This window comes from Sceloporus undulatus, chromosome 6 (assembly GCF_019175285.1).
Source record: "Sceloporus undulatus isolate JIND9_A2432 ecotype Alabama chromosome 6, SceUnd_v1.1, whole genome shotgun sequence".
Lineage (NCBI taxonomy): Eukaryota > Metazoa > Chordata > Lepidosauria > Squamata > Phrynosomatidae > Sceloporus > Sceloporus undulatus.
In genome coordinates, this window is record NC_056527.1 from 3,167,292 (window position 1) to 3,191,994 (window position 24,703).

The 24,703-nt window shown below is 44.0% G+C and overlaps 1 protein-coding gene across 2 annotated transcripts in view; it reads right to left on the minus strand.

Moving 5' to 3' along the window:
• Positions 1-1,341: 1,341 nt before the first annotated feature.
• The window catches only part of KLHL18 (kelch like family member 18), a 36,314-nt gene continuing 12,952 nt past the window's right edge, over positions 1,342-24,703 (minus strand). Inside the window, exons 4-10 of one of the 2 annotated variants that reach the window (XM_042474536.1) lie at positions 20,092-20,290; positions 19,387-19,547; positions 17,253-17,389; positions 9,938-10,160; positions 6,975-7,079; positions 6,746-6,857; positions 1,342-4,612 (exon numbers count right to left, since the gene is read on the minus strand). In XM_042474536.1, coding sequence (XP_042330470.1) covers positions 4,226-4,612; positions 6,746-6,857; positions 6,975-7,079; positions 9,938-10,160; positions 17,253-17,389; positions 19,387-19,547; positions 20,092-20,290 — 1,324 coding nt within the window. In that variant the 3' untranslated portion in view covers positions 1,342-4,225. Of the gene's footprint in view, positions 4,613-6,745; positions 6,858-6,974; positions 7,080-9,937; positions 10,176-17,252; positions 17,390-19,386; positions 19,548-20,091; positions 20,291-24,703 lie in introns of both variants that reach the window. The other variant, XM_042474535.1, reaches the window with a different exon arrangement.

Genomic DNA, 24,703 nt, shown 5'->3' on the forward strand with positions numbered 1-24,703 from the left:
AATAATAATAATAATAATTGCTGTTACTCTAAAGTTAAAGCCATCAACCAGTCTGGAATCCCATTGTTGACCCCTGAGACCTTCAGGTCTGTGTTACATTGCTAGCAATTGTCCAGCACAACCCTTGAGGCTAGCATCTCAGGTATAAATATCAGTCTCAAATCTAGCCCTGACTGTGCATAGGGAATATTCCTTGCTAACTTTGACTGCATCCAGACTGGAGAAATAACCTGGTTTGGCACCGCTGTCACTGCTCTGGCTCAAGGCTATGGAATTCTGGGAGTTGGAGTTTGTTGTGGGGCCTTCCTTCCTTAAGCTCTGCTCTGCTCTGGGCCCACAACAAACTCCAACTCCCAGAATTCCATAGCCTTGAGCCAGATAGAGTTAAAGCGGTGCCAAACCAGGTTATTTCTCCAGTCTGGATGCAGCCAAAGTCTCTTTCAAACTTTGTCTGAGTCAAATCCCATTTTCTATGGTCTGTTCTTCAGACATGTAAATATCACCCCCTTTACAACCATCAATCCCCACTATCCCATTTCCATACCTCTATTTCAGTTAGCTCTACATGATGCGTCTGTTTGAATTACTATCATGTGACTCTCTTGATTTCACAATAAACCCTTTCTTTTTTCATTAAACCCCAATTTATCCCACATTAGTACTGGTACACAGAGGAATAGAGTTTGTTTGGCTTGACGCTGCAAACACATGCCTGAGACATATTGGTGAAGAAACCATGCGAACTTGAAATCCAGATACGCCCATATTATGCATCAACTTTATACACAGATCCGCTATCTATCTATCTATCTATCTATCTATCTATCTATCTATCTATCTATCTCTGTAAACATATAAGACATCCACATGTACAAACCCAAGGGAAACCCTACAGCAACAAGGAGGCTCAAATGCGATCCACCGTAGTAAAAAAATGACATTTTGAAGAGCACAAATACATTTACTTGCTATGGAACCGGATGGCGGCCTATTGTTCCAGCATGTACACTCCACATGAAAATGTTTGCCGTTGGATAAGGACATCAGTTTTTTTATGACACTTAGACTTTTACACTGGCAGTGATAAAAATGGTTTTGGCTCATATGCCACACAGGGCGGCTTCCAAACATTTTTTTTCTGCATTTACACAATGGATTTTAATACATATTCATACCCAGGGTTATGGAAGAACTAGCCTTTGGATGCAATAGCCCTGTAGTTCTGCACATTCTCCGTGGTTCGTGTGAACACGGCCAGGGAGGGAACAGGCTGGGAAAAACATCTGGAGATAACTTACATTCACAGGAAGGATAGAAAAAAATTACTGACCAGCTGAGAAATAAATTTCAAGTTAAATATATTTGGAACAAGGAGAAGAGCTGTCTTGCCACCTCCTGCTCTTTATCCTCTGCCTCAAGCTTCCACCAACCAACACAGGAACAGACAAGACTTTTACGTACATTATTTCACATGAATGCAAGTTGCTGGCCATTTGCACTTGCGTGGAGAGGCGTACCAGCATGGTCTGAAACCCTTCTCAATGCTGGTACCTGGTCATTATTTGTGGTTGTGCCTGGAGGTTCAATGCCTCTTGTTTTGTAGTGTGAAAATCCATACTGCTGAGCTTGTCAGAAGAGGCACAGAATAGGCTGCGGGAATACCAAGTGCATTCAGCCAATGTACAACATCCATTCACAACCTCCCTCGTTGGCAGATATGGGAAACTATTGGAGATTAGGGGGGCATTACTAGCCCCCCAGAGGACCTTGGAAGCCCTCCCCAAATTTCATTTCTTTTTGCCCACAAATGCACCCTCAAACATCTTCTGCCATGTTTCTGGCCCTCCAAAAGAGGTTTGTGCCAACAAGTGACACAAGGCCTTGCTTGACCTTTTTGTATTCTTCATCTCTGTTTTGATGTTTTGAGCATTTAGGGTCAAAAACAATGGGGAGGCTTGGAGGTCACATGTGGCTGGCAGGTCGCACTTTCCTCACCTTTGCTTTACGGCAACCCTTGCACTTCTCTATATCACTTCTACTGGGAACCAGATTATGGCATGACATGCCTTTGAAAGCCAACCCCTCCTCCTTCCCCACTCAAAACTGCTCTGGAGATAATCGATGCTCTAAATAGTGATGACAAGATGGTGCTCAGGTATGTTTCATGACAAATGCCTGCCCATGCTCAAAGGTGCTTCATTCACACTGTACATGGTAATCATACTTCCTAGAGTTAGACAAGCACTTCCATGAGCCATGAATCCATTGTGAAGAAGGGATAGAGTCCATCTATCCCTCTAACTCAGAAGCAGGGAAATAGCCCTTCTAAGGTGAAAAGAAAGAGGGGCAGATCCAAATAATTCGCCTGACCCTTTTGATCTTTCCCTCCAAAAAGGGAGTGGCAGGTTTTCAGGTAGTGAAGTATTAAAGAATATGGAGGCCACTGACTCTGCACTGTGTCCCTCTTCAGTGGTCAATGCCCCCATCCCTAACATTTGGCTTTGATGCTGTCACTTTTGAGGAAAGCAGCAACCTTTTTTTCAATTTGACATCCAGCTATGGGGAAAATCTCTTGAATCCAGGCGAAGGGAGCAGCAGAAGCTCAGTCCTGTGAGCAAGTAGGATGTCAAACTGAAAAACAAGCTGACACGACATTGAGAAAACACAGAGCAATATTTATTTTGCTTTTAAACTGGAAACTGCTACCAAGAAGTGATTGATCCTGGCCTGGGGGGGAAAAAAAACCCAAAACTTAACATGCTTGGGACTCTGCAGCAAATGCATGTGAGAACATACGCATGCATGCTCAAGATGGCCCAGGCTTTGGGCCATTTCATATATCTTTATATATCCATGACCAGTCTCTCTTGACTGTGTAATTTCCCAGAAGCAAGAAAACATCCATTTCATGGCAGCTGTCAAAACAGGCTCAAAAAGTCACAGCACACAAAAGCCACGATGTGAAGATCATTCATATTCCACCAGCAAAAATTGCACCAGCACACTTTCTCCCTAACACTTCACCAAAATATGAGATAACCTTTTCTTTAAGGGTGTTCATGCCCAAGGATAATCTCAAAAGAATTATTTTTTCCTTCCAAAATTCTACCCTGCCTCTTCCTCCATTGCAAATATGGTTGTAACATGCAGGCATTAAAAGGACAGATATTTTGGTTTCAGTCAACATTGCACCACCAGCCAGCACAGGAATTAGAGAGGCCATGAGGATAGCCAACCATAGTCTCCTGTGTTGCCAGGAAAGTAATAGGAAATGACCTCGAAGCCAAATTCTGGGTCACCTCCTGCTAGGAAAAAAAGAATGCTCCTGGTCTAAAGTGGCTCAGGAGAACAGGCTGGCGATAACCAGGTAAACTCTTGCTATTCCAATGATATACAGGTGCACATTCATGTTCAGGTAGAGGAAGGGCCATGGTGTGCTTTTTAAAGCCTTTTGTTTTCTTCTCATGAACTGGACATTACCAGGGGTAAAAAAACCCTCTTGTTTGTGCGGGAAGGGCATTAGACATGTGCTGAATACACACACACACACACACACACACACACACACACCAATTTCCTTGCCTCCATAGTGTTTACATGGCTGAGGAGAAGCAAACTCCCTCTCTTCAGCTTTAAAAGGAATGGCAATAGAATATTACCTTCTCTCTCATACCTTGGGGGGTGAGATGCCTGTGACCCTCTAGATGTTACTGGAGTGCAACTCCAGCATGACCCACCAGCGGCTATGATGACTAGGGCTGCTGGGACTCCCAGTCTGACAGCATCTGGAGGTTTCCACGATTCCCACCTCTGCTTCATACCACACATCTCACTGTTCTAACAAAGCCAGCACAAACCTGTTGACACAATCACAAACAGACCAAGGGTAGTAGCATCAGGAAGGGCAAGGGCAGGAATGACCAAAAGAGGCTGGAAGCCTGGCAGAGCATGGAGAAAGAGGGAGGCAGCCTTCATTCACATAGCCTGAACTGTCAAACTTGTGGAACCAACACCACAGTGACGTGATTCCACTGAGTGAGACGTTTTGTGCGTTTTTCGAATGGACAACGTTCCAAGCACCTTGAAATGCGATGTACCTCTCTTTGTAGAATGGATGTCTTGCTCTGTCAGCTGTCTCTTCATGAACAATGGGCTCTCTCCTGCCCCTGGCAGTTATGGCTTGCATGCACTGCGTACATACGCCACCCTGTCCCGCCTCGCCAGGTCATATTGCCAGGAGAGGTATACATCCCACCCCAACCCCTCCCTCGTGGCACACCATGGGGGCCATGAACGTCCAGCGGTTGGTTTCGGGGTCGTACATTTCTACAGAGCTCAGGTTGGACTGTCCATCGTAGCCCCCTACGGCATACAAACGGCCACAGTTCGCGACAAGGGAGACGCGGCTGCGCCGGGTATTCATGGGCACAATCAGGTACCACTGGTCTGCCATGGAATTGTACACCTCGGCAATGCTGAGGAAGCCTGAGCCATCATAACCGCCACAGACGAACATCTTGCTGCCGAGGGAGGCTGCTCCATGCCGGCAGCGCTTGTTGAGCATGCTGGCCACAGAATGCCATGAAGCTGTGTGGTGATTGTAGTATTCTACCTGCAGAGAAAGAGGAGGAAGCCAGAAGAGCACATGAGAGCAGGGAAAATGGGAGAGATCAAGTAGGAATGGGAACATACTTGCAAACATCCTAGAATCATCTATCCTTGGGGAACCTTTGAGCTTCTTAAAAAGCTGCAAGACCTACACACACTGAACAAGGAATTGCACCCAGCCAAATCCTTCTGGAGAAGGTAGATGCACCGTATATACTCAACTATGTCGAGAAATTTATGCCCCAAAATGGACTCCAAAATCAAGGATCGACTTATGGAAGGGTCAATAGGTTACTACAGCTGATAAAGTTCATTAAAAAAGTGCCCACCTTCCTCTGTAGCCAAGTAAACAGTACCCATTTGAGTCCCGGTGCTGGCAGCCTCTCCTCTCTCCACGAGTGTGTATGTGTGTGTGTGATCCTTCAGCCCTCCCTCGCAGCTGGAACTAACAAGCAGCTACTGAGGGAAGGGAGAAGGATGCAGAGAGAGGGAGCATGCCCAGGCTTGGACCCTGTTTTGCAAACCATGGGTCTGGAAATGCTGGGGTTAAAGGCAAGCCTGGGGTCCTCCTTTTTCCCTCCAAGCCATGGGTCTGGAAATGCTGGGGTTAAAGGCAAAGCTGGGGTCCTCCTTTTTCCCCCTGCAAGCCATGGGTCTGGAAATGCTGGGGTTAAAGGCAAGGCTGGTGTCTTCTTTTTTTTCTGCAAGCCTTGAGTCTGGAAATGCTGATGCAAAGAGGTGTGTGTGTATGTATGCACCCAGACTTGTTTCCCCATGCTGATACAGTGATCCTTGAGAGAGGTTCAGAGAGAGAGATGTAGAGCGGGAAGTGGTGCTTTGTTTCCCCCTTTAGATCTTTTGTAACATGCCCTCGACTTATCCACGGGTCATATCAAAATCCATGATTTTGGCCTCAAAAACTGCCCTCGACTTATACATGAGGTTGACTTATACATGAGTACATACGGTAATACATTTTCTGGCTTTCGGATTGGGATTTTTAAAAATTGATCAGCATTACTACCCACACAGTTCTTTTTGTGAAGAAAGAACAAAATAAATATTTACTTGATTTTATGTATTTAATTTATATGGCACCCAAAGTGGCTTACACCATACTCTAAAGTAGTGTTTCCCAACTTTGGTTCTCCAGATGTTTTGTACTTCAGCTCCCAAACTTCCTGACTGCACTAACCAGTTAAAAGCTGAAGGCCTGTTTAAATAAGAAGTTCTTTGCCTAACAGAAAAAAGAGAGCAGCGAGAGAGGGCCAACTAAGCTTCTCTTGTCAGATAATTCCATAGCCTGGGAGTAGCCTTTGGAAGGGCTCTCTTCCAAGTCCTCACCTGTGATTGTGGTGGGACCAAGAGAAAGCCTTTCCCCAAAAATCTTAAAATGTGGGTAGGCTTCTATAGGGAGATACAGTCTATCTGATAGTCTGGACGAGCTTTGTAGGTCATAACCAGCACTTTGAAATAAACAACATAGGAAATGCAATGAATTTCTGAATGCTGGAACCTTTGAAGGAGATTACATTCAGTGCAGTTTGGGGATTCTGAACTTGCATCAAAGGACCAAAACACTGTAAAAATAATCCATCTTGAGACTGCTTTAACTGCCCTGGCTCAGTGCTAGGGAATTCTGAGAACTGTAGTTTCTTGTAGAACCAGAGCTCTTTGATACAGAGAAGGGCCTCCCCAGAACATTTCAAGACAACCTCAGGCTCACCTGGGAGATTATGGCCCTTCACATAACCTGGATCTGAGCTATATAGGGCTCTATAGGTCATAACCAATCCATCATACAATTTGGCTTAGAAAAAATAAGGCAAGAACAGGAAAAGGAACTTTGGACCATTCTCTTCAAAATGAACAGGGAATGCACATTTTCCAAATAACACTCTCTGCAGCAAGTCCACAGAGCAGCATTTTGTATTTTCAAGATGGGGCTTGTATGTTCAAATTACCACCCAGTCCTTACTTTGGTCATGGCATCTCTTATGTTAGCCTACTTGTTAAGGCGATCATAAGGCTAATATAAAGTTAGGACAACCTCCCCAAACCCCTGAAATAAAGCAGCAAATAAACAAGTAAGTTCTCCAATGTAAATCAGAAGATAGATCCGTCCACAAGCACTCACGCTATTGAAGATCTGGAGTCCATCGTGACCACCGGAGACAAAGATCCGGCCTTCAAATACTGTAACGCCGGCCGCACTGCGATTGGAGCTCATTGGAGTCACTACAGTCCATCTTCAGAAGATAGCAACAAGGGAAGAGAAATGAGTGCCAGGTGACAGAAAAAGAACGCTTCAAATTGCTTACTGGTAAAGCATAACAGGAGGATGCTGCAGACGAAGAAATACTCACCTGTCTGTTTCAGGGGAATATGCTTCTACCGAGTTGAGGGAGGAGGTGCCATCATACCCGCCACAAACATAGATCTGTCCATCCAGTACTACTGTCCCCATGGCACTGAAAACAAGCCATATATTCCTACTGTTATTAGGTGGGTTGGTTTGGTGACTGATAAGCTTTAGTTAAACAAGGTCTTTAAATGACTGGTTTTATCTCTCTTCAGTCAATTCTGGTTCACATGGATTTAGATTAGACTTTGCTGTGCTCAGAGAAGGCTCGATGAAATCAATAAGAGAAGGTAAGCAGGACTAAAGGCCCACTGATTATTCTAAAGCATTCATTCCCAAACTTTGGTCCTTGTGTTTTGGAGTTCAATTCCAGACATTCCAGACAGCTTGGCCAACAGTCAGGAATTCTGGGAGCTGAAGTCCAAAACATCTGGACAACCAAAGTTTGGGAAGCACTACTCTAAAGCACTGTCAAGTCTAGACCCAGCACTACATGTCTACTTTTGCCTCCTGGTGAGCCAAGAGTGGCATGCTATGAAGCAGCAAAGTGCTTCCTCTTCACCTTTGCCAGATGCAGAAGAATATCAACATATACAACATCAGCTTAACATATGAAAATGTTGTATACATTGGTTCTCACAATGGGTAACACAATTATGGGATAGCGCCTACTACTTATATTTGAAAAATATGAAAACAACTCCTTAACTTGTCCATGAAACTGTTCACCTTCCCAAGAATCACAGATCCCAGGGAGAAATCCCTGGGACAGATCTTGGCATGCCTCTGGGGTGAGAGTGCTTTTGTGAAAATATCCTGATTACTGTCAGATTGTGACTCATTTGTCACACACAAAACAGATTTGTTTGCTAAGGCTGGAAAAAACAAACATTTACACAAGTACTCTGAATGATACTGTGCTGGAATGTGCAGAGGACTAGGCTACCCCAATTTTTGCATGTATTTTATTATTGTGGCTTAAAAAGGCTTTTAGTCAAATACAAGGTTGACTCGACTTGAACAGATCCTCACCGTCATGAAGATGGAAAGCAGTTTGGAAATGTGCCAATGACCATCTTATAAATCAGGGCTGAGTAACATGCAGCTCAGAGGCCATATCTGGGCTCAGGGACCTTAATATAGCCCTGAGAATGGCTATCTTTCTTAAATTTAACCTTCCATGGCAAATCATACATGCAGAGTGGAATTAAATATAACCGTTCCTCTAGGCTTGTCTTAAAGCTACAAAATCATTTTCATTTTTAGAAATTAGAAATGCCCATCCAAACACATCACTTCTAAAATATTTTTTCTCCTAACTTAGAACAGCCAAATTGCTTCATTCAAGAAGACGAGTGGAGAACATGTAAAAGTAAAACCACAGCTCCCTGGCTTCTGGAGGAGCAATTTTTTTTAATCTTGGAGGGAATTTTTATTTATAATAATAATAATATAATAAATTTTTATTTATATACCGCCCTGTGGCGAACCAATCCGGGCGGTTTACAACATTAAAATGTGCTAGCAGGGATGTGTAGCTTTCCAAGATCTGGGAGAGAGCAAAAATGTTCCCCAGCCCGCCATCTCTGATTTAAAGGCCTGGAGGGGACTTTAAAGAAAGCACTGAAGGAATCATAGAATTGGAAGAGACCACAAGGGCCATCCAGTCTAACTCCCTGCCATGCAGGAGCACACCATCAAAGAACTACCAACAGGTGGCCATTGTTGCAAGCAAACAGGGGATGGTTAAGGAGTTCACTAGAAAGACATGCATTTGCCCATACTGAAGCGCAGAAATGGAAGATCAACCCAGGAGGACTAAAAATAGACAGAAGTAACAACAGATCCTTCTTGTAAGAAGCAACAAGGAACTGACCTGGACTGATTTGGGAAAGGAGAAAGTTTATTTACCCTTAATTTGGAAAACCAAATACTTTTGAATTGGAATTTGAAACGTGGCTGCAGAGGACTGTTCTTTCTACAACTCAGCTTGGCTTCAGAGCAGTGTCCTTTCTATAACTCAATCATCAGAATCATATCAACCAAGCACAGTTTGAGTGTGTTTACTTCACAGTAATTCTGTTGCTGGTAGAGACACTGCTTCTCTGGCCTTTCTTGGCACCTGGAGGATTTTGCTATCAAGGTGCTCTCTGTAGAGCTGAGGGACTGCAGTGCCTCTCTGGCAGGCTGGCTCACAACTACAGGCAAAGGGCATTGGTTCCAGGTTTGTGGCATGAACAGAAGAACTTGCTTTAAAACAAAGAGGTGACATGATAGCTATGTTTAAATATTTCAAAGGATGTCATATTGAGGATAGAGCAAGCCTGTTTTCTGCTGTGTAAATGGACATAAGCTACAAGAAAAGGAATTTCACCTAAACATTAGGAAGAACTTCCTGACATTAAGAGTTGCTCCACAGTGGAAGACACTGCTTCAGAGGGTGGCGAAGTCTCTTTCTTTGGAGGTTTTTGGCCAGAGGCTGGTAGAAAGCCAGAGTGGAATACTGGTTTGAGTATTGGACTATGACTCTGGAGAGCAGGATTCAACTCCCCATTCAGCCATGAAATCCACTGCGTGACCTTAGGCAATGACAAACCTTCTCTGAACAAATCTTGCCAAGAAAACCCCATGATAGGTTTGCCTTAGGGTGGTCATATGTTGGAAACAACTTGAAGGCACAACAACAAACAGAGGCTGGATGACCATCTGTTGCGAGGAGTACTTTGATGGTGTCTTCTTACATGGCAGAATGAGGTTGGACTGGATGGCCCTTGGGCTCTCTTCCAAATTGAGGATTCTTGGAAAACACTGGAAAAAATGGGCAGTCAAGGGGAAATGTGGGATATTTAAATCAACTGTCATCACTCAGATCACATTACCATTTCACTTGATCTTGGGGAGAACTAAAAGCTCTCCCTTCAAGCTTACAGACTTGAACTTCTACTGCACACACAAACACACACACACCTTCGTTTGCTGTTCATGCTTCCCACTTTGGACCAAGAATCCGTCTCTGGGTTGTAAACTTCCACCGTGCTCAGTCTCAGCTGCCCGTCGTACCCACCAATGGCATACAAGAGTCCATTCAACACGGCCACACCGACTCGGCTACGAGCTGTCGTCATTGGCTGGCACTTCTCCCAGTGGTTGGCAATGGGGTCAAAGACTTCCACCACGTTCAGCGAGTCGCCTGCGTAGAAATTTGCTGCTCACATTTTAAAAAGTGATTTCCATAAGCAAGGGCCCACTGACACTGCTCAAATGAGAATTTAGTTCCCAACCCAAGAGTAGTCTCTCTTGTTTTCTGTGATTTTTTGGGGGCTATGTGGCCATGTTCTGGATGAATTTATACCTGACTTTTTGGCTGCAACTGTGGCTGGTATCTTCAGAGGTCGGTGGCATGGAAGCGTGTGGAGTATATATACCTGTGGGACCACTGTTTGGGAGGAAGTGGTTTTACATATTAATGGTGAAGTTAGTTTGTGTGTTGTATTATTTTAAATGGCACAACTTGGAGGGAGGTGTGTTGTGTGGAGGATATGCGAAGGGAGTTGTCCCAAGTAGTTTCTAGCCCTACTCATGCTACTGGGCACACTCTGCACCTTGTTTTCTGTGCTGGGTGGGGTGATGATGATCTTGGTGTGGTGGAACTCTCCACAGTTCCATTGTCATGGACAGATCATTATCTGGTCAGGTTTAGACTCACTCAGAACCTCTGCAGGGGTGGGGGACCGATTAGGATGGTCCGCCCCAGGAGACTGATGGATCTGGAAGGATTCCTGAGGGCTATTGGGGAGTTTCCTGTCACCTCGGCAGGTAATTCTGTTGAAGCCCTGGCTAATCTTTGGAATGAGGAAATGGCCAGGGTGGTGGACAAATCGCTCCTGAGCGTCCCCTCTCACGGAGTAGAGCCAAACCAGCCCCCTGGTTCTCCAGGGAGTTGATGGTAATGAAGTGAATGAGACAGAGACTAGAGCGACGTTGGGGGAAGACTCGGAGTGAATCTGATCAAACACTATGGCAATGCGGGCAGCAAAGAAATCATTTTTTGCTACCAGCATTGCATCTGTAAGGAGCTGGCCTGCAGAGCTGTTTTGAGTGGTCAGGGGTCTTTTACACAGTCACCCTCAAGCAGAGGATGCAGACCACTCGGAGGCTCGCTGTGAAGAATTTGCACGGCATTTTGCAGATAAAGTCACTCAGATCCGCTCTGACTTGGATGCTACAGTTAAGACAGTGTCAGTGGATGTAACCTTGGCTCCTGTCTGTCCAGTGTTAATGGATACTTTTCAACTTGTGCAGCCTAATGATGTGGACAGGATCCTTGGGAGAGAGGTATGAGCCACCACATGTGTCTTGGACTCTTGTCCTTCTTGACTTATTAAACAGGCCAGAGGGGGACTGGCTGAGTGGGTAAAGGAGGTAATCAATGCCTCCCTACAAGGCAGAATTCAATCCTGCCTAAAGGAGGCTGTTGTGAGGCCTCTGTTAAAAAAGTCAGCCTTGGATTCCACAATAATGAATAACTATCGGCCAGTGTCTAACCTACCATTTCTGGGCAAGGTTTTGGAAGATATGATGGCTTGCCAACTCCAGGGGTTTCTGGATGAAACAGATTATCTAGATCCATTTCAATCTGGTTTCAGGCCTGGCTATGGAACAGAGACAGCCTTGATTGCTTTGGTGGATGACCTACGCAGGGAATTGGACAGGGGGAGTGTGTCCCTGTTGGTTCTCCTGGAACTCTCAGTGGCTTTTGATACCATCGATCATGGTATCCTTCTGGACCGCCTCTCTGGGATGGGGCTTGGAGGTACTGTTCTACAGTGGCTCCATTCCTTCCTGGAGGGGCGAACCCAGAAGGTGATACTGGGGGACTCTCTTCAACCCCCTGGCCATTGACCTGTGAGGGTCCCTCAGGGTTCTGTGTTGTCCCCTATGCTGTTTAACATATACATTAAACTGCTGGGAGAGGTTGTCCAGAGTTTTGGGGTGTGGTGTCATCAATATGCAGATGACACTCAACTCTATTACTCCTTCCCACCTCAATCCAAGGAGATTGTCCTGGTCCTAAACCAGTGTCTGTCTTCAGTAATGGACTGGATGAGGGCAAACAAGTTGAAACTTAATCCAGACAAGACAGAGGTGCTCCTGGTTAGCTGGAAGGCAGATTGGGGAATCCAGCCTGTGTTAGATGGGGTCACACTCCCCCTGAAGACACAGGTTCGCAATCTGGGGGTACTCTTGGACTCAGCTTTGAACTTGGAGGCCCAGGTCCCTGCTGTGACCAGGAGTGCTTTCACACATTTAAAACTTGTGCACCAGCTGTGCCCCTTCCTTGCCAAACTAGATCTGGCCACGGTGGTACATGCCTTGGTTACATCACATTTGGACTACCGTAATGAGCTATACATGAAGCTGCCTTTGAAAAGTGTTCGGAAAATTCAGCTGGTTCAAAGAGCTGCTACCAGGCTGTTAACAGAGCTAGATTACAGAGATAATATAACTCCCCTGTTGAAACAGCTTCACTGGCTGCCAGTTTGTTTCCGGGCACAATTCAAGGTGCTGGCTATTACCTATAAAGCCCTACATGGCTCAGGTCCACACTACTTGGCAGACCGTTTCTCCTGGTATGAATCGGCCCGGACTCTGAGATCCTCTGGAAAAGTCTTTCTCTCCATCCCAACACCATCACAAACATGGTTGGTGGGGACGCAAGAGAGGGCCTTCTTGGAGGCTGCACCTAGATCCTGGAACTCCCTGATCTCCCAGGGAATAGACCAGAATGGCTCCCTCTTTGATGGCCTTCCAGCAGCAGGTGAAGACCTACCTGTTCACACAGGCATTTAAGGAATTCCTATAAGGACAGGCTGGGATATTGGACCATTTTAAAATTTTGTTACAGTTTCCCCCCCTGTTATTTATAGTTTTATCTTTTTAAAATATGTTTTATTCTTTTAATAACTATCTCTTTTAATATTGTAATAATTTAATTTCTTTTTAATGTACATATTTATTTATTTATTTATAAATTTTATTTTATTTTAATGTTTTTAATTGTACAGTTTTTAATGCTGTGAAGCTGCTCTGAGTCCCAGTCCTGGGAAAAGAGCGGGATACAAATAAATATAATAAATAAATAAATAAATAAATAAATAAATAAATTTATGGCTATTTGGTAATCAATTGCCTGTGGGGAAACCTCCTGACCCTGGGTGGTGTTCATTTGCTTGTCTTGAGTCTTGATTTTGGTGTTTTTCAGGACCGGTAGCCAAACCTTGTTTACTTTCAGAGTTTCTTCTTTTCCACTGAAGTTGTCCAGGTGTTTGCAGATTTCAGTGGCCTCCCTGTGCATTCTGACTTGGTAGCTGTTGGCATGGTCCAGAATTTCTGTGTTTTCACATAGCATCCTGTGCCCTGGTTGGTTTATAGAGTTCTGCTACTGCTGATTTTTCTGGCTGGCCCAGTGCAGTGTCTCTCATGTTCCAGACATAAATGCCTCTTGCATATCTTCAACACATCTCTAAGCTGTACCATTCAACACAGTACAACACACAGATTATCGAAACCATTAACTTAAAAAAACCACTTCCTCCCAAACATGGGTCCCACAGGTGTACATACTCCACACACTTCCATGCCACCAACCTCTGAAGATGCCAGCCACAGATGCTGGCAAAACATCAGAAATAAATTCCTCCAGAATGCATCCACGCAGCCTGAAAAACTCACAAAACACTATGGATGCCAGCCATGAAAACCTTTGACTTCACAGTTGTCTCTCCCTTTTTTATCTATTAAGAATCAGAACACTGTAGCATCCTGTAACATTATTGTAATGTAGTGGGATTTTGTTGTTGTTGCAATTTATTCCTGTAGTATGGTTTTCCCTTTTATTGCTTCTATAGTGGGCCCCCATAGATACCAAAATCCATGGATGTTCAAATCCCCTTAAATACAGTGGTACAAAAATGGCATACTTTATATAAAATGGGGGGGAAATCCATTTTGGATTTTTTTAAAAGTATGTTTTCAAGCCATGGATGGCTCAATCCATGGATGCAGAATCCATTGATACAGAGGGCCGACTGTACATGGTCATTGTCTTTACGTTATTATTGTTTATTATTAACCTTTAATTATAATGCACTGTAAATTTACACAGCGCTGTACATACAATCTTTTTAATTAGACAGTTCCCTGCCCTCAGGCTTACAATCTAAAAAGACACGACGCAAAAGGAGAAGGGAAAGGTGGTAGGGAAGGGGATGAGGTCCAGCAGTTCCTCTCTACCTCCAAGGCCTGGACCAAGGCAGATGGACTGGAGGGAGGGCTTGGCTTCATAATGGATGGTTAATCTTCTTCCAGGGAGGCCTGTTGGAGCTAGCCTGCCTCTCTAGTAGGATAATACATATAAAGTACATAGCAATACAGGAAATGGTTCGAGAAAACAGGCACCAAAAGAACATCAAATAGCAAGCGACAATTATGCAATGCCTGGGAAAGCTTCTCTGAACAGGAAGGTCTTCAACTCCGTTTTGAAGCTGGTTAAGGAAGTGATGGCCCTTGTGTCTCGCGGGGGAAGAAGGTTCCAGGCGTGAGGGGCAGTGAGTGAAAAGGAGTGAATCCAAGATGGGGCAGAGGAAATCCTGGGCTGGGACAGCCGACCCTGACTACCAGAACGGAGGGAACAACGGAGTGGGAAGATGAGGAGAAAGAAGGTCTGATAAGTAAGGAGGAGTAGCCCATGGAGGGCTTTAAACGTCAACGGCAGGAGCTTATACTGAATGCGGAAAGGGAGGGGGAGCCAGTGAAGGGATGCCAACACAGGAGAGACGTGGTCAGAGCGGTGGGCAGATGTGATAATGCGTGTAGCTGAATGCTGGACAGAGATTAAAGGACAGAGGTGAGAAAGAGGAAGCCCGGCCAGGAGGACGTTACAGTAATCCAGTCGTGAGATCACTAGGGCATGGACCAGGATCTTGGCAGTAGAGGCGGAGAGATATGGTCAGATTTTGGCAATATTGTACAAAAAGAATCTACAAGCCTTGGCTGTGGTCTGGATCTGAGGGACACACGACAGAGAAGAGTCAAAGATAAAGCCAAGACTGCGGGCTTGCTGGACTGGTTGAATAGAAATGTTGTCCACAGAGACAGAAAAGGAGTGTTGAAGGGTGGGCTTAGGAGGAAAGACAAGAAGCTCCGTCTTGGACATGTTGAGCTTCAAACGCCGATGGCGCATCCACTGCGAGACAGCTGTGAGGCAAGACGAAACTTGCTGTTCAAGCCTTGGAGAAAGGTCAGGGGTGGAAAGATACAACTGGGTGTCATCGGCATACAGATGGTAGGAAAAACCAAAAGAGCTAATGAGTTTACCTAAGGACAGTGTGTAGAGAGAAAACAGAAGGAGACCCAGAACAGATCCCTGGGGAACTCCAACAGATAAGGGAACAGAGGATGAAGTCTGACCTCCTGCAACCACTGCAAAAGATCTGCCAGACAAATAAGATTGAAACCAGTCGAGAACAGAGTCTGAGAACCCAAGGTCAGAGAGTATCTCAACTAGAAGACAGTGATCAATGGTGTCAAAGGCTGCAGACAGATCAAGAAGGATGAGAACAGAGTAAAGGCCATTAGCCTTGGCCTGTAAAAGGTCATTCGAGATCTTGGTGAGAGCTGTCTCTGTAGAATGCCTTGGGCGGAAACCAGACTGAAAGGGATCGAGGATGGATTTGGCTTCAAGAAACTCAAGACAGCGAGAATAAACAACCCATTCCAAGGCCTGTTACAGACTGCCAAAATAAAGCTGCTTCGGGTCTCTTTGGAGGTATGTTGTTTAAATGATGCCTGCATCCTAGGAATCCAGAAGCTGCACCAAAGCTGCACTCCAGTGCTTAGGAATGGAGTGTGGCTTTGGCGCGACCTCCGGACTCTTAGGACCCATGCATCATTTAAACAGCATACTTTCAAAGGGACCCGAAGCAGCTTTATTTTGGCAGTCTGTAACAGGCCAAAGAAACTCTAAATAAAATTCATTTCTACTCTTGATTAAATGTGTCCTTAAGGCTTCCTGCAGTGAGGTAGCAGATATTAATAATAAATAAATAAAAATTTTATTTATATACTGCCCTTCTATAAAACCAGGGCGATGTACAGCAGTCAAAAAATACAACAATCATAACATGCATAAAATACAATATACAAACAAAACAAAATGCAATAAAAACACTCATATTACTTTAGGGAAAAGTCTCTACTTGTACTCATACCATACTCATTTCTAATACAATGATATTTAAATTTTGCCTGTGTAATTATAACTGTTCATCTGAGCGATATTGTTTTCCAACAATACTACACATCGTTGTTTTTTTTACTTCCTGGGATGTTGCTTCAGTTACCCTCTTTGTGCTCTCCTGTTTCATGCACCAGCTAGAATCCCAAATTATCATGAAGGAATTAAAATCTGATGATTTATTCATTAAGATTTATGAGACAGGTCACTAAAGAAAGCAGTAAATGGAAGGATCAACACCAACTTCCAATTTTTCACTACATTATTGTGATTCTTAGGGTATGAGGAGCCTTTTGATCATAATCCAATTGTAATTGTTTCCACATGCTTAATTGTTTAAGCATGCAAATGAAAAAGATAAGTACAGTATGGGCTGGGTCACCCCTTCACCATTTTATCCCACTCTTTTTCTGCAGACAGTAAAAGAAATCAATATGATTACCAGTCTGTTTCTTTATCTTTCATATAAGAAGGTAAACAGCATTATCCCCAACATGTACCCTGAGTTCTACACACTTAAATTAATCTGCATCCACACAAAAATACAATATTTAAGGTTTCTTGTTTAAGTCCAGATGTGTATAAAGAGCAGGGATGTAAATCTTTGACTACTTCAACCTTGCCTGTAAGGGTGGATAACTTTCATAGTTTTCTCCCCAGTGGGGAAGAAAATATTAATTTGTCTAGTTGTCTAGTTGTGTTTGCACATCTCGAATCATTTTGTGAAATTATTCTGTGAAAAAATACACGTTTTTTTAAAAAGCCAAAATTGCTTCCAGAACTATGTTTCCAGAACCTTTGTGTGTTTTTTGCACAAAATCCACCAATTCTGCACAAGTGTTTCCATGTAAAATAATTCCTCCTAACACTTTAAAATGGGCAAATACCATGCAAATTCTTGCCTGTGTTCTTTCTATGTGTACAAGAGAGACAACTTTTCATGCTTTTGAGAATACATCCGCGACAGACAACAGAATTGAAAGATACCTGCAGAATTGAGGCCTCCCACAGCATAGATCAGGCCTGCAATGGAGGTACAACAGCGGGGACGGGTTTTGAAAGCCGGAAGGTGTGGTTGGCGCTCTGGCATGAGGTGATAATCTTTCGCTTCATCCACGAGGTCCCTAAGAATCAAAAGTCCAGCCAAAAAGAGGACAGTTGGGTGAACATAGTACTCAAGAGTGGTGCTGAAATGGGAAAGATGTGTAGGGACAAAAATTAATTCATGGCTCAAGTCTATTAGTAGACTGAACCCAGCAGTTCATTTAATGCCAGAGCATCGGTAGACTCTGGCTTGGAAGCCCAGGACCCCCCCGAGCAGGCAATTAAACCAGTGTCTTAGAAAAACTGTGAACTTAGAAAAAGCAGTGGCAGCAATTGCAGAACAAAAGTCTATGATAGTGTATATACTCAACAATAACAGGCGAACATTATTTCCAGACAATGGCTAAGATCTTACAAGGGTGTGTGGGTTCACACTCCCCGTTTCGTACTGCTTGGCAGCTATCAATACCCAAGAGGGGGCTCTGCTGCTGTCACTTACTGGTGGAGAGGGGAGGGAGGAGATGATTCATACCATGGAAAACCAGCAGGTCAGGGTGGGGGCAAGAAAGGAGGGTGCAATCCCAAATGAAGTGCACCTACCTTTGCCTTCCCCATGAACCCAGAGCAGCAAGATCTTCATGGTCTGAATTGCCTTCCCCCTTTCTTCCCTTTTCTATTGGTACAAAGGAATAACAACAGGCCCTCCTGGATTGTTGGGAGATTTTTGGATGGAGTGGCACAGCAAGAGAATAGTGCTCTGCACCCTGCCTGAATAGGGGCTTTGCAATAATAAAGTAATAAATGAGAATGATAAAGTAATACATGTATAAATCAATATCTGTTTAAATAAAGTACAGTAGGGCCTTAGTATCCATTGGGGTTTGCTCCCAGGACCCCTTGTGGATACCAAAAACCATGCATGCTCAAGTTCCATTATACACAGTGGCGTAGTAAAATGGCATGTTGTTGTTGTTATGTGCCTTCAAGTTGTTTCTGATTTATGGCTATCAAGGGTTTCCTTGGCAAGAGTTGTTCAGAGGAGGTTTTCTGCCTTTGCCTTCCTCTAAGACTGAGAGAATGTGACGCACCCAAGGTCACCCAGGTTTCCATGGCTGAGCTCATATTTGAACCCTAGTCTCCAGAGTTGTAGTGCAACATTCAAAATCAAGGTTTGCTTTCCGGATTTATTTTTTTAGGAGGTTGAACAATTTCAAATCATGGTTGGATGAATCCATGCATGGAGCTATGGCGTGCTACCAGTAGATTCTCACTGGACGGTAGCAAGGCTTTAGTGCCACATGCATGACAATCATCTGATGACTACAAAATTCAGCGTTAACGCATAGGCATGTGAAGACTTGGCAGATATCAGAGGTCACAGGGTTCACAAAATTTTGAGTATTTTGCTACAACATTCTGAACATTCACAAGTGGTATATGGGCATGTTTAATAAATCAAACTTATAATTTGACCTTAAGTAGAACAACTCCAAGAGAAAATATACCTGAAGGAGGGAGACAGTAAACAGTTGTACCCATTTCCCCTCACAGTCTGTGTTTGATGCTCTCAGAGTCACAGTATACATTATAGAGAAGGTCACTGTGGCGAGCTTTTAGGTTGTTATACTTCCCACGCTGCAGACATGTTACATGAGCAAGCACTGAAAAAAGAAAGCCCCCCCCCCCCCCCCCAAAACCAAGGTGTAATGTAGTACTATGCAAAATTCTCCTGCCTTTTCCTGTATCATGCCCGAAATGGTTTTGAACATGCAGTAAAGATCACAGAAAGGCCTCAAAGAAATACAAGGCCAGAGGCACTGTGCAGCTCACTGCCTGCCCTGAATTTAAAGGACAGAGAAGATACAAGAGAGAGAAAATTAAGACAATGCTCTTACTTCCACCGTCTGTACTGCCAGGATCATCTTGAGGAAAACTCCCTCTCTCTGTGGCCTGCATGGTGGAGAAAGGATTTCAAGTTTGGGGGCTCCACACCTCTCATTTCTCCCAGTGCTTCCTCATTGTAATCCCAGTCACATATTTGCTGTTGTAAAGAAGGAAGCCCACCTACCCCACTCACCTGCACTTGTGGCAGCTGCGGACCAGCTCATCCTGTTGCACGCGATCTGTGAGGAACTGGGGCCGACAGAGAGGGAGACGGAGTTTGGAAAGGAGCTCCGGCAAAAAGGCTTCTCGATGTTCACGGTCATACCTCACCCACGCCAAGGCAGCTTCGAAGACCTGCCAGAAGAGGAAGAGGCATCTATCTGTCAGGGACCTTATCAAGAGAGTTTGCTAGTTATCTACAGTGGAGCTGCAAAAATTTAAGCCAACAACACCATTTCTAATTGAGAGCTGCCTTGAGAAATTCACTAGGAAACAGTAAGGCAGACTCTGTTGTTGCTATTGTGTGCTTTCAAGTCATTTCAGACTTATGGTAACCCTAAGGCAATCCTATCATGGGTTTATAGGGCCAAATAGGTACAATAAGCACGTTTTAAATTGAATTATTAATTTGGATATTCTGTCTTTTCTGATTACAGACTTCATTATGTTATAAACAATATTAAGGTAGGCAGACTGAGCAAAAATTAATTCCATCCCATTCTTATTCCTCCCCACATTGTATTAATTGCCGTGTTGAGAAGGGGGGAGGGTTGGGGTTACTTTCATCTGATGTAAGGCTGTAAAATTCAATAGATAAACCAATTGCGGAAAGGACAAGGAAAGGCAGAATACACATCTTTTTAATAATGACACCAGCCTCTGAATCCGGCATACATACCTGCTCCTCCAGCTTAACGTTGAGCTCGTCTCTCGAGACTAGCTCCAAGACGTCCTCAAAGGATAGGGCTAGGAACTCTTCTGACATGGACACTTCAACAAAGTGCTGGTGGATGAAGCTGTTGGCAGCATCGTAGAGTACGGCACACATCATGGTTTCAGCAAACTGCCGCACTCCTAGGCAGTTTTTTGGGTGAAGCCTTTAAGGACAAAGCAGATGGAACTTAATGACTAGAAAAAAAATTGCCTGCTTCGGGGGGTTTTCTGGTCTATCAGACAATAAGTTACTCACACAAACAACCACTCCCAATATCCTCTAGCATCGAGGGTGGGAATCCCTTCTAGATGGGATAGAACTAGAATTCTCAGCAACCCTAGGCAGCATAGCCGCTGGAGAGGAATGCTCAGAGTTGCAAAATTGCATCTGGAGATCTGAATGAGTCCCACTCCAATTTAACATAGGAAGAAAAGGGATCCAGAGAAGAGGCTATGCCGATAGGATCAAAGTTGATTCTTAATAGCTGGGGTTAGTTGGAAACTGTTCTAGGGTCCAATGACAATCTTGAACCCAACTCTCACAGAAATGAATGGTTGGCATTCACTCCTAAATGAGGGAGTGTGTGTACAGAATTAAGTGCTACACATTAAGATTTGAAGTACAAATAGGCTTTAGTATTGTTAGGGTGTTCTTAATAGCTATATTTTTACTTTTTTAAAAAAAAAGAAACTTATTGTCTATAGCTGCCTTGAACCCATGGCAAAAGAAACTAGGGCGGGGTACAAACCGCCGTTTTGCGGCGCTCCCCCGCCGCCGCCATTTGCTCCGTGCGAGAGCCGCAGCAGCCAAACCGCGCGACTCCCGCGCGGAGCAAAAAAGAAGCTCCATTTCGGAGCTTCTTCTTGCGGCGCCTCTATGACGTCGCGAGGCGCCTGGCGTGGACTCGCGACGTCATAGGCGCCGCGACACGTCTGGACGCTGTGCGTCCAGTACGTAAAGATGGCGGCGCCCATGTAGAAGGGGCGCCGCCATCTTGTACGTATAGGATACGTACTAGAGTTAGGGGGTGCGGAAGCACCGCCCCTTCCTAACCCTAGTACGTATCCTATACGTACTAAATGGCGGTGTGTATCCCGCCAAAGAAAAGGTATGGGTTTTAAATTAAGTAAATCAAACTTCTGATTTCCAGTCTCAAGACTAGATAGAGAAAAAAAGAGACCCCAGGCCCTTCTTCCAAGTCCACGCTAAAAGTTATACTAGGACTTTCTGTTGTAATTAGATTTCGGAGGGTGTGTGAGAAATCCTCTTCAGGTGTATACCAAGGGAAATGAAATAGCAAGTCTTTCAAGAAATCAAATCAGACTTTGACATGCTTAATTCTTAGATGCGCAGCGGTTTGTTTGATTTTTAATGGAGAAGTATTCAGCTGTTTATGAGAATCTTCCACCTTCAATACAAAGTGTACACTCCAGAGATAAATTGACCTCGTGGTCAGCAATTGATTCAGTTCTCCACACACCTTGCAAAGTCAAAACTTCCTTGGGGTAGATTTTAGTCAAGCTGCACTCTTTGTTAGACCACCCCTTATTTGTTCCACTTGCCCTACCTTCCAGAGGGTCTGAAGAACATGTGGAGAACTTGCAAATACAGTAAAAGTTGGGTAATAAACATTCATGTGTGTGCTTTTGTGCATTTAGCATTTCTGTTCATTGCCATTTCACACTTACATAGTTAGCGCTTGACATTTACTTAATATTTTAAGCTTCTGTTGGTCTATCTGAATGATGAGGGAATATTGGGTAGAAGTGTTTACATTGGCCAGACTACCATTTTCCTGCCAATTTACAAGGTGTCCCCTTTGATTTTATATTGTTCTTCCTTCCTTCCTTGGCTGCTGCCACAATGCAGAATTAATGCAGTTTGATACCACTTTAATGATCACTGCGTCATCTTGGGAATCCTGGGATCTGTAGTTTGCTGTGGCACCAGGGCTCTTGGACAAAGGCTAAATATCTCACAGAACTACAAATCCTAGAATTCCATAGCATTGAGCCATGGCAGTTAAAGCGGTGTCAAACTGCATTAATTCTGCAGCATGGATGCAGCCTCACCATCTCTCCCCAACTGGAGCATGTGCTAGGGACTTAAAATCTACCCTGAGGAAGTTTTGATTTTGCAGACACAGATCATATTAATAGCATGTGTAATATTTGCTTCCCCTGAAGCACTTATATTGGTGCTGCATTAGGAAAAGCACACCACCAATGACAGCGAGCTGTTTCCTATGGAGTTCTCTGTCCCTTTGTCCACCGGCATATCCGCAATGTGCCTTAACTCAAATAGCATTGGAGGAGAGCAGAGTGGCAAGCATAACTTTCTGAGATGCCCCACAATTTTCAAATTCTCGTTTTCTGACGAACAAAGGAGTGTGGGTGTTTCCTTCATCACCCAGTAAGTGACTGGACAGGAATCCATGAACTTTAGCCAAATGCTTGCCCAATGAAACTTGACTAAAAGTGCTAAGGCCAGGCCATTCAGTCTTGTCTTTTACATTCTGACCTTTATCCCAGACACATATTGACAAGGACCCCTGGAGCTATCTCTGCTGCACCAGGCCTTAATTTGGACCCCAGAAGAATGCAAAGCGTTTCAAAGAGAAAAGAAACAGCTGCCATCTAAATAAAGCGGACAGCCTCGCCTTCCATGCCAAGGGCTCAGATTACTGAACCAGTACAAGAGAGATTTCAAAAACTGAGCGGGCCTGCATTTCAGTAACCAGGACACAAAAATTGGGAATGGCCTTGTTGTTATTGACTGTGTTATGTTCCAAGGAACACTCTTCTGACGTTCTTGATCATTTTGATATAGTAGGCATTAAAGTAATCCTCATATACATTCTACATACCTGAGGCATCAAATACTGGCCTGCATGAATGGCATGCTTTAGTAATTAGTAAAGAAAATGTGCAGGATAACTGATAAACTCTGCTTCCCAAAATATGTACTGTAATTAGAAAAATATGAAGCATATCTGGGAAAGTTTGCTTTTGACCCTACACTAACATACAAAAAAACTCTCAAATTCATCAAAGAACAGTGGCAGGAATATTACACCACGATGGACACTGAAGCAATAAATATATCTGGATTTCCTTCCAGTTTTGCTTTTTAAAAAACCTTCTGTGAGGAAGATAAATGTTTGATTAGACTACCCAGCCTCTCCTTTGCAAGGTATTTACATATTGTCTTTTCAGAATATGAAGACTAACTTTATGGAAGGTAGACATAGGAATATTCCCATACAAGGACGGCTTTGTATTTGTGGAAACCAAGTAATTGAGGACACCGTACATTGTGGGCTACACTGTATGTTAAATGAAATTGTAAGAGATAAATACTTGGTAAAATGGTCAGAGCCTGTTGCTAAGCTTAATGATAGGGATAAAATTATATATTTGCTTTCTAGTTCAGTTAGGCTAGTCCTGGTTAACATGTTTAAATTTGTAGTGAAAGTAACCCAACTCAGAACTGTCCCTGACAATAATCAAAATTACATGTGTGTGTATGTGCCTTCAAGTAGCCTGTCAATTTATGGTGACCCCCATGAATTTCATGAGGTTTTCTTAGGCAAGGGATCCTCAGAGGTGGTTTTGCCCCTTTCTTCCTCTGAAATATAGCTTACAGCACCAATAGCTGAAGATCAGAAGCATGTTAAAATGTGTTTTCTTGTATACCAGGGAAAGTGAACAAGGGAGGGGGCAGCAGTGACAGATGACCACTTCAATCCAACTGACTCCAACAGAGGTGACTGTGACCCTGAAGTTACTGTTTCCCAAGAACTGGATTTCCCCATTTCTTCTCTAATGGAGAAGAGTCAAGTGAAGCCATTGACTATGATTCCAGCTGCACTTGGGTTGTGGTGCTTCATTTATCTTATGCCGTCACCTCCACACATGAGGAATATGTGGCAAGGAAAGCTCATTCTCCAATCAGTGATTAGTGATAACAATCATTTCCCCCAGTACTTCTCATATTCACAATGGGAAGGCCAGCAGCACATGGAAGAGCTCTCCAAGGATGAGGGTTTTTTGAGATTGAAAAATGCGGAAGGGGGGGGGCTATGACTTATTTGAAGGGTGAACTGTCACTTTTGGGGTCTTTGACTCTTGTTGCCAGGAGAGTGAGGGGACAATAACCACTTCAATCCAACTGACTCCAACAGAGGTGACTGTGACCCTGAAGTTACTGTTTCCCAAGAACTGGATTTCCCCATTTCTTCTCTAATGGAGAAGAGTCAAGTGAAGCCATTGACTATGATTCCAGCTGCACTTGGGTTGTGGTGCTTCATTTATCTTATGCCGTCACCTCCACACATGAGGAATATGTGGCAAGGAAAGCTCATTCTCCAATCAGTGATTAGTGATAACAATCATTTCCCCCAGTACTTCTCATATTCACAATGGGAAGGCCAGCAGCACATGGAAGAGCTCTCCAAGGATGAGGGTTTTTTGAGATTGAAAAATGCGGAAGGGGGGGGGCTATGACTTATTTGAAGGGTGAACTGTCACTTTTGGGGTCTTTGACTCTTGTTGCCAGGAGAGTGAGGGGACAATAA